This window comes from Mycteria americana, chromosome 10, assembly GCF_035582795.1.
Source record: "Mycteria americana isolate JAX WOST 10 ecotype Jacksonville Zoo and Gardens chromosome 10, USCA_MyAme_1.0, whole genome shotgun sequence".
NCBI classification, from domain to species: domain Eukaryota; kingdom Metazoa; phylum Chordata; class Aves; order Ciconiiformes; family Ciconiidae; genus Mycteria; species Mycteria americana.
In genome coordinates, this window is record NC_134374.1 from 4,709,632 (window position 1) to 4,722,759 (window position 13,128).

Genomic DNA, 13,128 nt, shown 5'->3' on the forward strand with positions numbered 1-13,128 from the left:
CAAAAACCCCAAACATCTGAAGTTACTGACACCAAAGAGTTCAAACATTCAAGTTACCTGAGCTGTGTTTGGAACAAATGACTAGAATTTATAGCCCTTAAACAAAATGCATGAAGGAAAGTAGCTTTTTACCCCAAATAACAACATTCATTCAGTTTTCTTAATAATTTCGCATTTGTAGTTACTTCATTAGGTTCCAGACTTGTCAGGGCTCTGGATTTGAAATTCCTAGCTGGATTTTTTTAAAAAAATGCTTCTCTGGATCCAAACTGAGTTCAATAAAGACTGAGTGTCAGGTAGTGGAAGGAGCCAAGTGGCTTCACAGGGACAACTATACTTACACCTCTGTAGCACCAAGGATGATATATAGCTCAACCACCACTAGCAAATCCATTAATGCTATTACATTGTTCACTCTGCTTGCTAATCAAGCATCCCTCCCTCCTAACTTTGAATTTCCTACTTAAACTGTAATCTCTCTGAAACAAAGACTACATGTATTACTCTGCTTACCATGATGGACCCGTTACTATATATTCCTTCAGTAGCACTAGTAATGATATAAAAATATGTTTAATAACACACTCAAAATTATGTTTCAGAATAAAATAATCCAATATATTTGAACTAGAATCAGTGCAGAGGAAACAAAAAGAAAATGTTAAACTTTACCCTGATCTGTTCTTTCATTTTACTTCCATGCAGATTCTTGACCTGTAAAAGTTTCACTTCAAATATCTTTCTTTCATGATTGCAATTACTAACATAATTAACTTCACATGACTTACCCAAATTTTCTTCTTGCAGACCGTGTGAAATAGGGGTAAGATGATACAGGAATAACAGATGCACTTCCCCTTAAAGTAGGAAATTCACCATTACTTTGAAGTATTTAGTTAAATGGAAATACACAAAGCAAAGAACATGCCTGTTTTTCTTTCAGAATGAACCTAAGACACTCAAATGGTGGAATTTTCCTTACGGAACGGAAATCCACTAACAAGTCTGCTGTAACACTTGCCAAGACACAACTTCTATTCACCAGGGTTTTCTTAAGTTTTCTTTTAATCCTAATTATATTTCATCTCATTCTCCCTCCAAATATTCTGAATTCCCACCCTCTACCCACAAAATGACTTTTGGATGTGAAAAGTCGAGAAGAAAAAAATACCCTTTACAGCATGAGAAATCCACTACGAAAAAAAAAAGACGTGACTGGCTAGATTTTTGCAACATTAAATCTGTCAATGTATACACCAGGCTTTTCATACTAAGTATGGGTACATCAGATTTTGCACAAGCATTGCAACAAAGGGCAATCTTATACAAGCAGATATTTTACTCTTTAACCTAATACAGTTGTATCAGACAAATTATTTTGTCCTATTCCATTTCCTTATATCAGACTGGTATCCTTTGTCTGTGTCTGACTAGATGCGATACAATTTCATGAAATCCCATCACAAGCAGAGCCATAGTACTACAAGTTATTTTGAGCCTTTAGGTCAGCATGGGACCACCATCTACTTGCCTTTCTGACAGCAAGTTGCAGCTACATGCAGTACATTCCATTAACCAGAAAGAAAAAAATAAGGTGTGTTTGAAATTAAGGAACAGGTATACCACATCCTGATTCTGCATTTTCAGTGAAGACATCTTATTTCTTCACAGCACTGAAACCGTTGCTTGTTCCATGGCTATGTCACTAAACTATATATGTGGCACTAAACTATATATGGTTCACGTATTAACTACTTTTATTTCAAATCTGTGAGGCTAACAACAAAGTAGCATAAATATTAATCAGAAGAGAGCATTGCAAACCAGACACCTGCTTTAATCAATCCTTCATTAGCCTGAACAGTACAATTGTCATCACCTGATGCTAGGAAAAGTACCTAACTACCTTTTAAAGATTAAACTATAGATGCTTTTAAAGCTTTCTTATGTAATTTCTATGGCCTGGGCTCTGAATTAATTTCCATAAACACTTGTTAGAACATCCACTACACATTTATGAAGAGAGCTTACTGTTCTGCATCTGTATTTAATCTGCGTGGTATCTTTCTCTTGACTGAACTCTTTTTTGACAGTAGAGCTTGGTGCTGATGTTGTTCCCCGGGAGTGCAATGTGGCCCCAGAAAAGACTTAAGTTCTTTATTTTGAGGGTTGGTGTTTTTTCCCTTGTGAACACAGTCTTCTTTGGACATAGCAGAACTTTCAAGAGACTGAGAAGTATCTTTCTGCAACAACAGTTAATTGTTTAAGAGTTTCAAAGCACTTAAAGTTATTGCTTCCAACTCAAAAACCTGCAAGTTTTAAAGTAACTTTTAAAGGAACAGAACAATTTACCCTACCTTCTGAAAGTCATGTTATGCCTAGCAGAAATTATTTTCTAATCATATTAATAAGATAAATTCTGCCTAGGAAGTGACACCGAGCATGTTGCAGTAGTTGCCTCTCCCACATTCGAATTTACATTAGGTTATCCAGTGAGTCAAACTAGTAACTTCTAAACAGTTATGTAGTTTTATGTAGGAATGTCCTAACATTTTCAGAAAAGCACTGAATCATTGCTTTTTAAAAAGTGCTAAATTATGACTTTCAAAAATTTTGCTCTCCAAATAGCAAATGAAGTTAATCAAGAGACAACATAGCTAGGTTCTGAATTCAAATGCAAAATTCTCCATTCTGTTTACAATTGTAGTTGCTTAAGTGCTATACCATTAATTCTCAAACACTGTACCTGAACAAGTTCCACTCCTGGGGCTTCTTCAGCTGCATTGCTACAGCTGACGTATCTTATGGCACTAATTATTCCCTGAACAGCAATGCGCTTGTGTTCTCTGTAGTGCAAGTCTTCAATCTCTTTCCCCGTTTCACCTATGGCTTTCAAAACCGATTCAACTGCAAAAATGAAATTTCCATAAACAAGTTTTAAAGAAATACAATATCAAAATGTCTGAATGCAAGACTCAAAAGAAAATATAATTTGTTATTAAATATTAAATTGATGTAAAATTACGTTTTTGAAGAATTTTAAATCTTTTTGTTGTTCACATCACATGGAAAAAAATTTAAACAATAAACCTTTTTAGCTCACAAGCATCTTTTAATATGCATTATCAGATATCACAATTTCTGTTTCAGGTGAAATCTCTAATTCACTGTATTCTTCAGTATAACTGTCTTTAATTCTGATTTAGCAGAATATTCAGAGTAAAACTTCTGGGCAGATCTGTAGCTCATGTAAGCTGCTACAGTTCTCCTGCAGCTAATGGTGCCATGATACTTTTTGTAAGATGAGGATTTAGCCTATGATACTTTTAGTCATGAAAGGGAGTTTTTCTCAAATGACATTACAAATTTGTGTAATCACTAATAGTAACTGTGTTGCTTTTTAACCAATGCTTTAAATGCTTGGAGTAAGACTGAACTGAAAAAGGCTACAAATCTTAAAGATATTTGATGGTATGATACCTTTATTATTTTTACAATATTTCAAAAAATTATTTGGAGGTCGTGGAAAAGGATAATAGCCACCAATGACAGTTTTCTTCATTTGATCAGCTTCACTTTGTGTTTTAGTCCACTGAATGAAGTTTTTCACTTTGGTATCCTTGGTGTATGGCTGACCTTTGTGCCACCCTTTCAAAACAAAAACAATCTGGTATCAAAACCAAAGCAGGTTACTGTCATCCGTTCTTGTCTTGAAACTATTCTGAACACTACATAGAAAAAACGAATTAAGAAAAACTGGGCTAGAGAATACAAAACACATCCTTCCACTAGTCAACAGTGTTTTATGAAATGAGTATCTCAAATTCCTTGACTAACACTTGCATTTGACACTGAAAGTTAGACAAATGTGAAGTAACAGAAAGAAAGAAAACAACTAGCAAAAATGCTACTAGAATACTTTCTCACAGGAGCATACAAAATAATAAAATAAAATTGTTTTATTAGCAGGAAAGAGCAGATAAATCATCTTCATAGGGTTCAGAAAAAATTGTTACTGACAGGTAATTGACAAGGTATGTGTTCACTGTTGGCTGGTTTAAAACCAAAATATGGACTAAATACCAGTTTTATCAAATAAATTGTAATCTGACCAGGTCTACGTCTAAGCTGTGAACTGAAATACATTTTACCCAATGGTTTGCAATCTCCAGCTGTAGTTCTTACTTAGGACCCAAACAGACATAAAATGAACTAAAGCTAGGGTGGGGGAAAGCTTAAGTATTTAATTAGAAAATTAAGCACAAAATATACGAAAGGAAAGCAAAGGAAAAAACCACCCTCTCAAACCCTTCATTTAGGAGCAAATTAAATCATTAGAAACCTACTAACAAAAAGACTAGCTTGCTTTGCTAGTCCAGTTAAGCATAAAACACCCTACCCAGCTTGTCAGGAAAGACCACGTGTATAGAACTGACTATGTTCAGGTACCTTCTTAGCACATATTTTTCTCTATTCTTACTTGCCAGAGGAAAGATTCAGACTGGGTGACTGATATGTTAGGAACACTGAAGAAATGAGCTGGATAAACAAACACAGGAAAGATACACCTATTGCATCTTACGCTCCCTTGCAATTAGGCCAGTACATCACTTGCCTGCAACACTGCTATAATCTGCCTCCTGTTTCAGGAGCAAATATACTATAAACAGCTGTGCCTGGTCCTGCCTGTGACACGCTGACTGGTGGTATCTAGTGTACAGTATCACAGGGCCATAAAGAGTATTGTAACTGCAGAAGGGAATATTCAAACAAGACTATCTAAAAGGAATGCTCCTTCAGTGCAGCCCAGCACCACTTCCATTCCCAGACCACGTGGTCTGCATAAGGCCCTGCACATTGGGAAAGATGAAACATAATAGCTCTCCAAATATTTGGTGGAAAAGATTAGCTAAGATAAATTTAGGACAACTATACCCATTTTTTTTCTAATAGGGAAATCTGTAAGCCAGAAAAGCTGCAAGTGATTTTTAATGTTTTTAAGGAAGTGATAATCTGCGCTGCTACACTATGAAAGGATTAAAACAGTCTGAAAGAATTAGTAAACATATGACTTAACCTAATAATACTTGGGTACTTTTCATAAGATACACCCATTAATGCCTCACAAGAATGCAATTTGCCTTTTTCTTTTTGCAATGGTATTTCATTATCAACTCAAAGTCACTTCTGACAGGGAAACTAATACTATGCACTGATTATTTTGTTGTAAAATGAAAATACCCTTTCCAAAGAAGTAAGATGAGAACTACATAAAAGTAAAACTAGTTTAAGTTACCTGTAATGAATATTTGACTTTCGTTTGAAGTTGTAAGGTAAATTGTGCTGGAAGGATTCTCAGTAAGGTCCCGTACCACTCTCATCTGTGTACACACCAAATATGTCACTGGAGAAAGAAAAAAACCTTCAGTTTTTTTCCTGATACTTCATCGATTTTAGAATGTCAAGACTGACACACACTGGATTAATTTTTTTAAGTGCTCTAAACAAGACATTTTAGTTCTTGACCCTACAAATGCTTCAGCATGTATTGAGCCTCTGTTACAAATCACAATATGGAGATGTAATTATATTTTCAATTTAATAACTGTGCAAGGAAATTTCAGCATACATTTTAGGACTAAAACATGAGATACTTTATCCGGTAGGGTATCAATGAAACAAATAGTAAAAATATGGATATTAGATGGCTGTGTTTCTTAAGGATAAAAAGCATAAAATCGTGGAAAGCACAAGAAATCATGACATGTCACTGCAAAACTTCAAAATAGAGTACAAACTCACTCTTTTGTTAACATCTCAGTTAAACACTAGAATGTCATTCTTTGCCATTTCCCCAGAACACTCAAGATGAATGCAGCCATAACCTTAACAGGGTTGTGCAGCTTGTTCTGCATCATATGATATAAAAAATGCACGTGACACTAACCAGTGTTAATGGAAGGATGAGTGCTTGGAGGAGAAGAGAAAGAAGGCAAAAAGAAATATTTAAAGCCCTTTTAAAATCCTTAATCAAAGATTCTCCAGTTTGAAATTTATCATTCTTAGCTCACATGCAATAACTAACACAGCTGGCTGATGATTGCTATTTGGCCAAAAAATATTTATTCAAAGAAATTAAGCTTTTCCACTTGCACCTCTCCTTTCCTCCAATCCTCTTAACCTATTCCCATCTATAAAAAAAATACTTATTTACAGGACAAAAGAAGTAACAGATTTGACCAGCTGCCGCCTTTATTTGCCTCTGACACAAGAGATGTTGTCCCAGGTGCTTCACTTAAGTTTTTGTTGCAATTAATGAGATCAAATGAGCCCCAGGCCCAGCTGCCCATCTATTTGTTTAGACTAACTGGCAGATTGCAATATGATAAAGGTTTCAAACATTTAAACTAATTTTTTTTATTTTAAAATTTTAATTTGTGATCAGTGTTTTCTGTTTGAGGAGATAAACCATGGCAATTTTTTATTCAGTGGCAATTATACTCAGAATTTGAAATTAGCAACCAACTAGAAAAACACTATAAATAATTATTAATAAGTATTATAGAGAGATGAATACTTGGGTGAATATGCTCAAACACATCTGGCTGAGAAGTTGCAAATAATTCCAGTATGAATGGTTGGTCTGAGGTCCCATCAATGGCATGTGCCCAACGATAGAGCCAGAAGTCTTCACCATGTTCTACATAAACAAATATTAAGAAAAATGTATAAGCATTTATTCAGAAAGTTAAAAATTGTTTGATAAATTCTTAAAGTCATATTTATAGAAAAACCTCTCTTTCTTGCTCGTTCAGCCCTTCCTACAAATGTCACAAGACCAATAACATCACAGGAATGATTGTTTGGTAAGTCATCCAGTTCTGACCTAAAACCAAAACAGAACAAAAATGTGGGTATTTGTTAGTAACAAAACATAAAGCTTTCTCAGAAACTTTTCAAAAAACATTTCCAATTAACATTCAGTGTAATGTAGTGAAATTTAAGTTCCAGCTTGACAACCAACAAAATTATATTTTACCTTGTTATAAACCGATATTTAACTTCAGGTAATCCCCACTCTGGCTTAACCATTTCTTCTGGAATAATACTTATTTTAGTAGGAGGGTCTCGAACATTAAGGCTGATTTCTGACAAAGAAAAAAAAAGTCAGTAACCTTTAAGGCATAAATACAAATAATAATAAAAAAAACTTAACACCTCCCCCCCCCAAACCCAGGGTAAAGTTTCTTAAATAAAGTATTCCAACTTTCTCTCACTGCTTGTGAAATTATTAATCAATTCCTGTGACTTTATGTTTTCAGCAAAATAAAGTAAGGAATTCAGGTACAGCATTCAACAATGCAATTTTATAATCTGAGCAATGTTAAAACTTTCCAATTCCCTACATGAGCCAATTAGTCCGATCCAGCCAGATATTTTAAAAACTAGCAACAGAAACTAATACTACAATACTGATTAGATATGAAGCACTTTTTACACTAGCTTCGTTCTCAAATGTCACTAAGATCTAAAACTGACTTGCAGACAGTGAAGTAAAACAGAAGACAGAACTATCAGATGAGAACTTCCACATCTGATACCAGTTCAGGCAGTTATTAATATGATAGAAACACATGATGGCCATGGAGGAAAACAAAAGATCTTCTCATGTCTATTCTATAGCACCTGAAAAAATTAATTTATTAAGCAGACTGTTTAGATGCTGAATAACAAACATGGTGAAGCACTGGGGGAAGTGGGGGGTCCTGCAACCAGATAAATACAGGAGGAAGGGCTTCAGCATCTAGAATACACAAGGTGGTACTCTACTGTCTCTCTCATAACAAGACAAATCTTGCTGGTATGAAAAAGGCAGATTCTGATGAAGTTTCTACAGGATGCTTGGGTTTGGGTAAGGGATTATTCAAATAATGCACCCAGAAAAGTAATTAAATAGGTATAAATAATGTATACAATTGTTTATATAATTATATCTGGCCCCTCACCCTAGCGGTGCAACATTAGGAAGGTGTTATACTTGACATCAGATCCTCTGCTTAAGAATTTTCTTTTGGCTGCTGCTTTCTAGACATGTATTTGGAGGACAATCATGGTTTTGCATATGGTGTTCTAGGACAGTATCTCAGAGAAAATTCCTGAAAACAAAACTTTCTCATGCATCAAAACTATTTATCAATTGCTTTGTCATTTTGAGATTAGATAAAAGTCATATATTCAACTCAGGACTATACCCTGGGATGATTCAGAAGTTAAGGTCAGTCCAGGCTATTCAAAACAGCAGTTTTTGTCAGTACCACATAATTTCAGTTATCTGTGAAATGCACACGTTGCCTAGCAGTGGAATTCAAGGTGTTGGTACTAAGCTCCAATGGTTTTAGGTTCTGAAACAGCACCTGTCAGCATGTCATACAATGCTGCAGCTGCAAACAGAAGCAAGCAATGCAGAACTTGCTTCACAGAAATCTAGGAATATGCCAGAAGCATACTGTCTTGCAAGAACTCTTAATTTGGAAAGCCCTTTCCCTTGTGGCCTTGTTAACCCTCCAGATACAACCATTCACCTGTAAATGTTGTAAGATGTAAGGAAACTCTGGAAAGTTGGGATTTGATGGAATTACAAATTGGAAATCGATGATGAAAAAAGTAATTGTTACTTAAGCAACTCAGTGTGATTGATTACTTTAACTAGCTAGCTGAAGAACTTTTGGAGCACTCATTGTGCATGCTTAAAAAAAACTGAAATATTGCGCCATATTGAGCATATACAGAGATATTTATATTAATGGAGTAATGAGTGAGGCATTAAATGTCACTTCATCTGAACAAAAAAAACCCCCACCAAACCAACCATGTACCAGGAGTTGCATAAAATTGATTTTATAACTGCTCTAGAAATTTTTCTGGATATTCTGTTCTCTTTAGACTCTCTTCTTACAGGATATATGGGCATAGGACCCATCAGTGCATGGTATTATGTGCTTTGTAAGTTCATATTAAGACAAAATTCTGACCTTTGTGCTGAGAAAAGCAATAAGATACTGTACATACATCGATAGGAACTGTAGATTAGTAATTTCTACCGTTTATCCGCAGTCTGAAAATACACCATAGCACTTTGCTATAGACTGACTTTTAATTCTTCCATTACACATCTATTACCATTTACAGCCCATTGGCCTAATTTTCCATTTTGATCTCTTCGTTAACATTTCTACCCCAATAATGCTTGCAGAAATCAGTAGTGTAGTGTGCATGAAGCCATTAAAATGAAGTGGTATTTGCCTATAGAGAAAGTCACATCAGACAGTATATTTTATTCTGTCCTTTTCCCGTAGAAAGGTTTTGTGGCAATTATAGTTGTTTTCAGGGCTGGCTTGCAATCATCATCAGCTTCCCTCACAAACTTCTATTCCTGGCTAAACACTTCTCTCTCCTGCCAACTCATCACAAACACTTCAGACATTAAGATCTGGTTTTAAGGCAAAGATACATTAGGCAGAGAATACACTGCTTCTAGCAGTGAAAATACTGTTTATTTTTGTGCACTGTAGCAACCACATTAGGAAACTGTCATCGTTAATAAGCTGTACATACATCATCCTTCACTAACACACATACTTGCTTGTTTCAAGGAAGTTATTTGAAATTTCTGAATGGTGGCTGTCATTTTGTTCTGAGTTTAAAAGCACAAAAGGGGAAAGAACTCGTGTTCAGCGAAGTAGGAGGGAAAAAACCCCAACATGTTGACCAAATCCAGTTTGAAAAGGCTATTATTGTTACATTGCAGCACTTGTATTTCTGCAGCATAGCTCCTTTGAATATCTGTCCCACTAAACAACTGCAAGTAAGAAAATACTTTTTCATAGCCAAGGAATATTCTTCATATATGCACTCCCATGGTGCTGCCGTTTCAGCACAGACAGCAGTCATCAATGCAACTTTTTAATTCAGTGGAGCTTTGCAGATACTCTGGGCCTTGACCATATACACTAAAATCTGAAGTCAGATCAGGTGACAATGTGCTTCAATGACCTGGAAGAAGGTGTGAGCAGTGCACAAACAATATCTGTATTAATAATCAGGAAGCAGAATCAGACTAAAATTCAGTACCAGAGGCCTGTCGTTATGACCCCAATACTTGAAACCAGGGATTAGATTTTTATTTATTTTTTAAATAAAGGTTTTAACTAATTGTGGCAATAAACTTCGTAGACATGATCCAAATATAAACAGGGACCAACAAGAACTTGGATGCTAAGAGACCTTTCAGAGCTTAAATTTAAGGATATACACCTTATCAATTAGTCTCAGCAACAGATCACTTTCTATTTTATTTCTGTGAAGAGCTACCTTTTTACAGCTACATTTCATTGAATCAAAACAGGTTTCTGCAATACTTAACCAATTGTAGCAAATCTCTTCATCTGTGAATCCCCTGGGGTTGGCTGTGTTTTAAATGGGTAACTGGTTTTGATAGCATACTGTTCAAGAAGTAGTACTGTGCCAACCTTCATACTGTTATACCATTCAGGACATAATGAATTCCACAAAACCATTGACATCATGCCTGAACCATCAGCAACTTCAAAGTAAGCCTAAAGAAAAAAAGAGACAAAATACATTCATCTTTTATTTATCATCATTCTGGTACATATTTATTTTGGATAGTGCATCAGCTACTTGACTCATGAACAATTTCTCTGATGATTACAAATGGATACAGGGTATGTTCCAAAACTTGTATTGAATACTAGAGTTGAAGAAATCCCTAATTTTCACAAAAGAATTCTTCCACAATTACCCCAGCCCAAACTCTTATATTTCAAGTGCTCAGTAATGGTAGGTGATGCCAGTTTCACGCTATGGTTTTTGGAGGAGGTTGGGGAAATACCATGCACAAGAAACAATACTGAAAAGAGTCTTCTTTATCAGAGACACTGCTGTATTTAGAATAACATTTCAAAATATCCATGAAGGAAAAACATGTTTTGGAAGTTGAGATGTTACAGGTCCATTTGCTAAATATTCTTGATCAAAACACGATACAAGTCTGATTTTCAAGAAAAAAAAAAATGCAGAAAATCTGCATTGCAAACCACTATTTTTTCATTGAAGTTTTTCTCACAACAAAGATTTCTACCTAATTATTTTTTTAAACTGGGTGAACTTTGAATCCATAACTGAGCAGTGAAAAAGATTTTTAAACAGTCTTATAATGATCTTAAAAGGTAGCAATCCACTGAAAAAAAAATCTCAGCTCTATCAAAATGCTTCATTTTATCCGTTCATCTGTCAGCTTCAAACAATCATCTGCTTTTGTTCATACTACCATCCACTCTTTAATATATCACCATTCTTGAACATATCTAACACCTTATGTGTTTTTTGCCCTTGCTGCTTCTAAAATCCTCTTTTCCTTATTCCAAGTTCAATACAGAGATTATACAAATCAACACTTGTTAGTTCATTCTAATATTCCTAACTAGTCATGAACCGTGCATCCTTGAAAGCAAACCATTATATAATAGAATCTTTTGTTATCCCATTGGTCTTTATCCAATAACAATAATTCAACACTATCTAAAGAAGGAATGCATAATTCAAAAAGCATGCAAAATCTTGTCTCCTAACTTATTGAGCTAAATCAGCTCTGGGTATTGATTCTACAACTAATACCAGAAAATGCAACTGATGAACTGCCATGAAAGTTAGGAGTATCATCTAGACTGTCTACCGAGAAGCACCTCCAATAAAAAGACCCAGATTTACCTTCATGTGTAAAGGGAATGGAAACGTGAAATGTGAAAACACCACAGCCCTTCATTAAGGCGTTTCATACCTCTCTCCCCCCATGGAAGAATTCCTATGAGTTACTGGAGCTCTTTGTAAAGTGTTGCCTTCCTGTACGGGGTCTGGCTGGGACAGACTTTATTTTCTTTGTACCAGCCTGCATGGTACTGCATTTTAGATCTGTGACTAAAATAGTGTTGATAACACACCAATGCTTTAGCTGTTGCTGAACAGCGCTTGCACAGTGTCAAGGTCTTTCTCTGTTTCTCACTCTGCCACCCCAGCGAGTAAGCTAGCAGTGGGCAAGAGGCTGGGAGGGGACACAGCCGAGATTGCTGACCCGAACTGACCTAGGGGATATTCCATGCCATGTAACCTCATGCTCAGATGTACAACGGCCTGCTACTCTTCCCAAAGCACCCATTGTTCAGAGACTGGCTGGGCATCGGTCTGCTGGTGAGAGGTGGTGAGCAATTGCTTTCGCATCACTTGTTTGCTCCTTTTTTCCCCCTTCACCTTAAACTGTCTTTATCTCAACCCAAGGGTTTTTCCTCGCTTTTGCTCTTCCAATTCTCTCCCCCACCTCTCTGGAGGGGGCAGTGGAGAGCAAACGACCAGCTGGTGAGTGCTTAGTTGCTGGCTAGGACCAACCCATCACACCTCCTGTCTCCATTTCTAAGAAGCTCTACACAAAAATATCACAAGTAAAACATATTAGGAAAATAATTAAGAATTTTACAGTAAAACAATCTATCTAGAAGTCACCAGGTGAGAGAATTGGGGGATACAAATTGTTAAAATTTGTTCGCTTTTTTTTTGGACAAGACAGGCTAACTCCAACTTCCAAAGCATAGAGACCAGAAACATTTAGGCTGTTATGCTACTAAAAACTCCAAATATTATTTTTTCTTCACAAAAAGCTCAACTGAACTATAGTAACTGAAACATATTCACCCAAGTTAGATCACTAAATTCACCATTTCCTACTCTAAAGGGCTTGGCATTTTTGTGAACGTAGCATTTTTAATATAAAGTAGCTACAACATAAATCTTAACTTTATGTGCTTACTATGTGGCAATAATGATTTCCAAATATCCTACAGCTATTTGTTCAAGTGCTAACCTATGTATTTACCCCTCTTTACCTGATAAGGCATATGCAGTTTTTTCTCTGGTTTCCCGTAGTACCTTAGTCTAGATTTGTGCAGGACTCTCACAAGAAGTGGATGGAAGTGAACTCTGCTTCTCCAGGTCATTTCCAGCTGACCAAGAGAAGTCAGCTTGGAGACTAAGGTTAAAGAAAAAAAAAAAAGACCA

The 13,128-nt window shown here is 35.9% G+C and overlaps 1 protein-coding gene across 2 annotated transcripts in view; it reads right to left on the reverse strand.

Moving 5' to 3' along the window:
* The window catches only part of RADX (RPA1 related single stranded DNA binding protein, X-linked), a 28,757-nt gene that overhangs the window by 13,719 nt on the left and 1,910 nt on the right, over window positions 1–13,128 (reverse strand). Inside the window, exons 2-11 of one of the 2 annotated variants that reach the window (XM_075513047.1) lie at window positions 12,957–13,099; window positions 10,424–10,616; window positions 7,040–7,148; window positions 6,795–6,886; window positions 6,578–6,700; window positions 5,297–5,404; window positions 3,481–3,648; window positions 2,747–2,907; window positions 2,032–2,243; window positions 789–857 (exon numbers count right to left, since the gene is read on the reverse strand). In XM_075513047.1, coding sequence (XP_075369162.1) covers window positions 789–857; window positions 2,032–2,243; window positions 2,747–2,907; window positions 3,481–3,648; window positions 5,297–5,404; window positions 6,578–6,700; window positions 6,795–6,886; window positions 7,040–7,148; window positions 10,424–10,616; window positions 12,957–13,099 — 1,378 coding nt within the window. The remainder of the gene's footprint in view (window positions 1–788; window positions 858–2,031; window positions 2,244–2,746; window positions 2,908–3,480; window positions 3,649–5,296; window positions 5,405–6,577; window positions 6,701–6,794; window positions 6,887–7,039; window positions 7,149–10,423; window positions 10,617–12,956; window positions 13,100–13,128) is intronic. The other variant, XM_075513048.1, reaches the window with a different exon arrangement.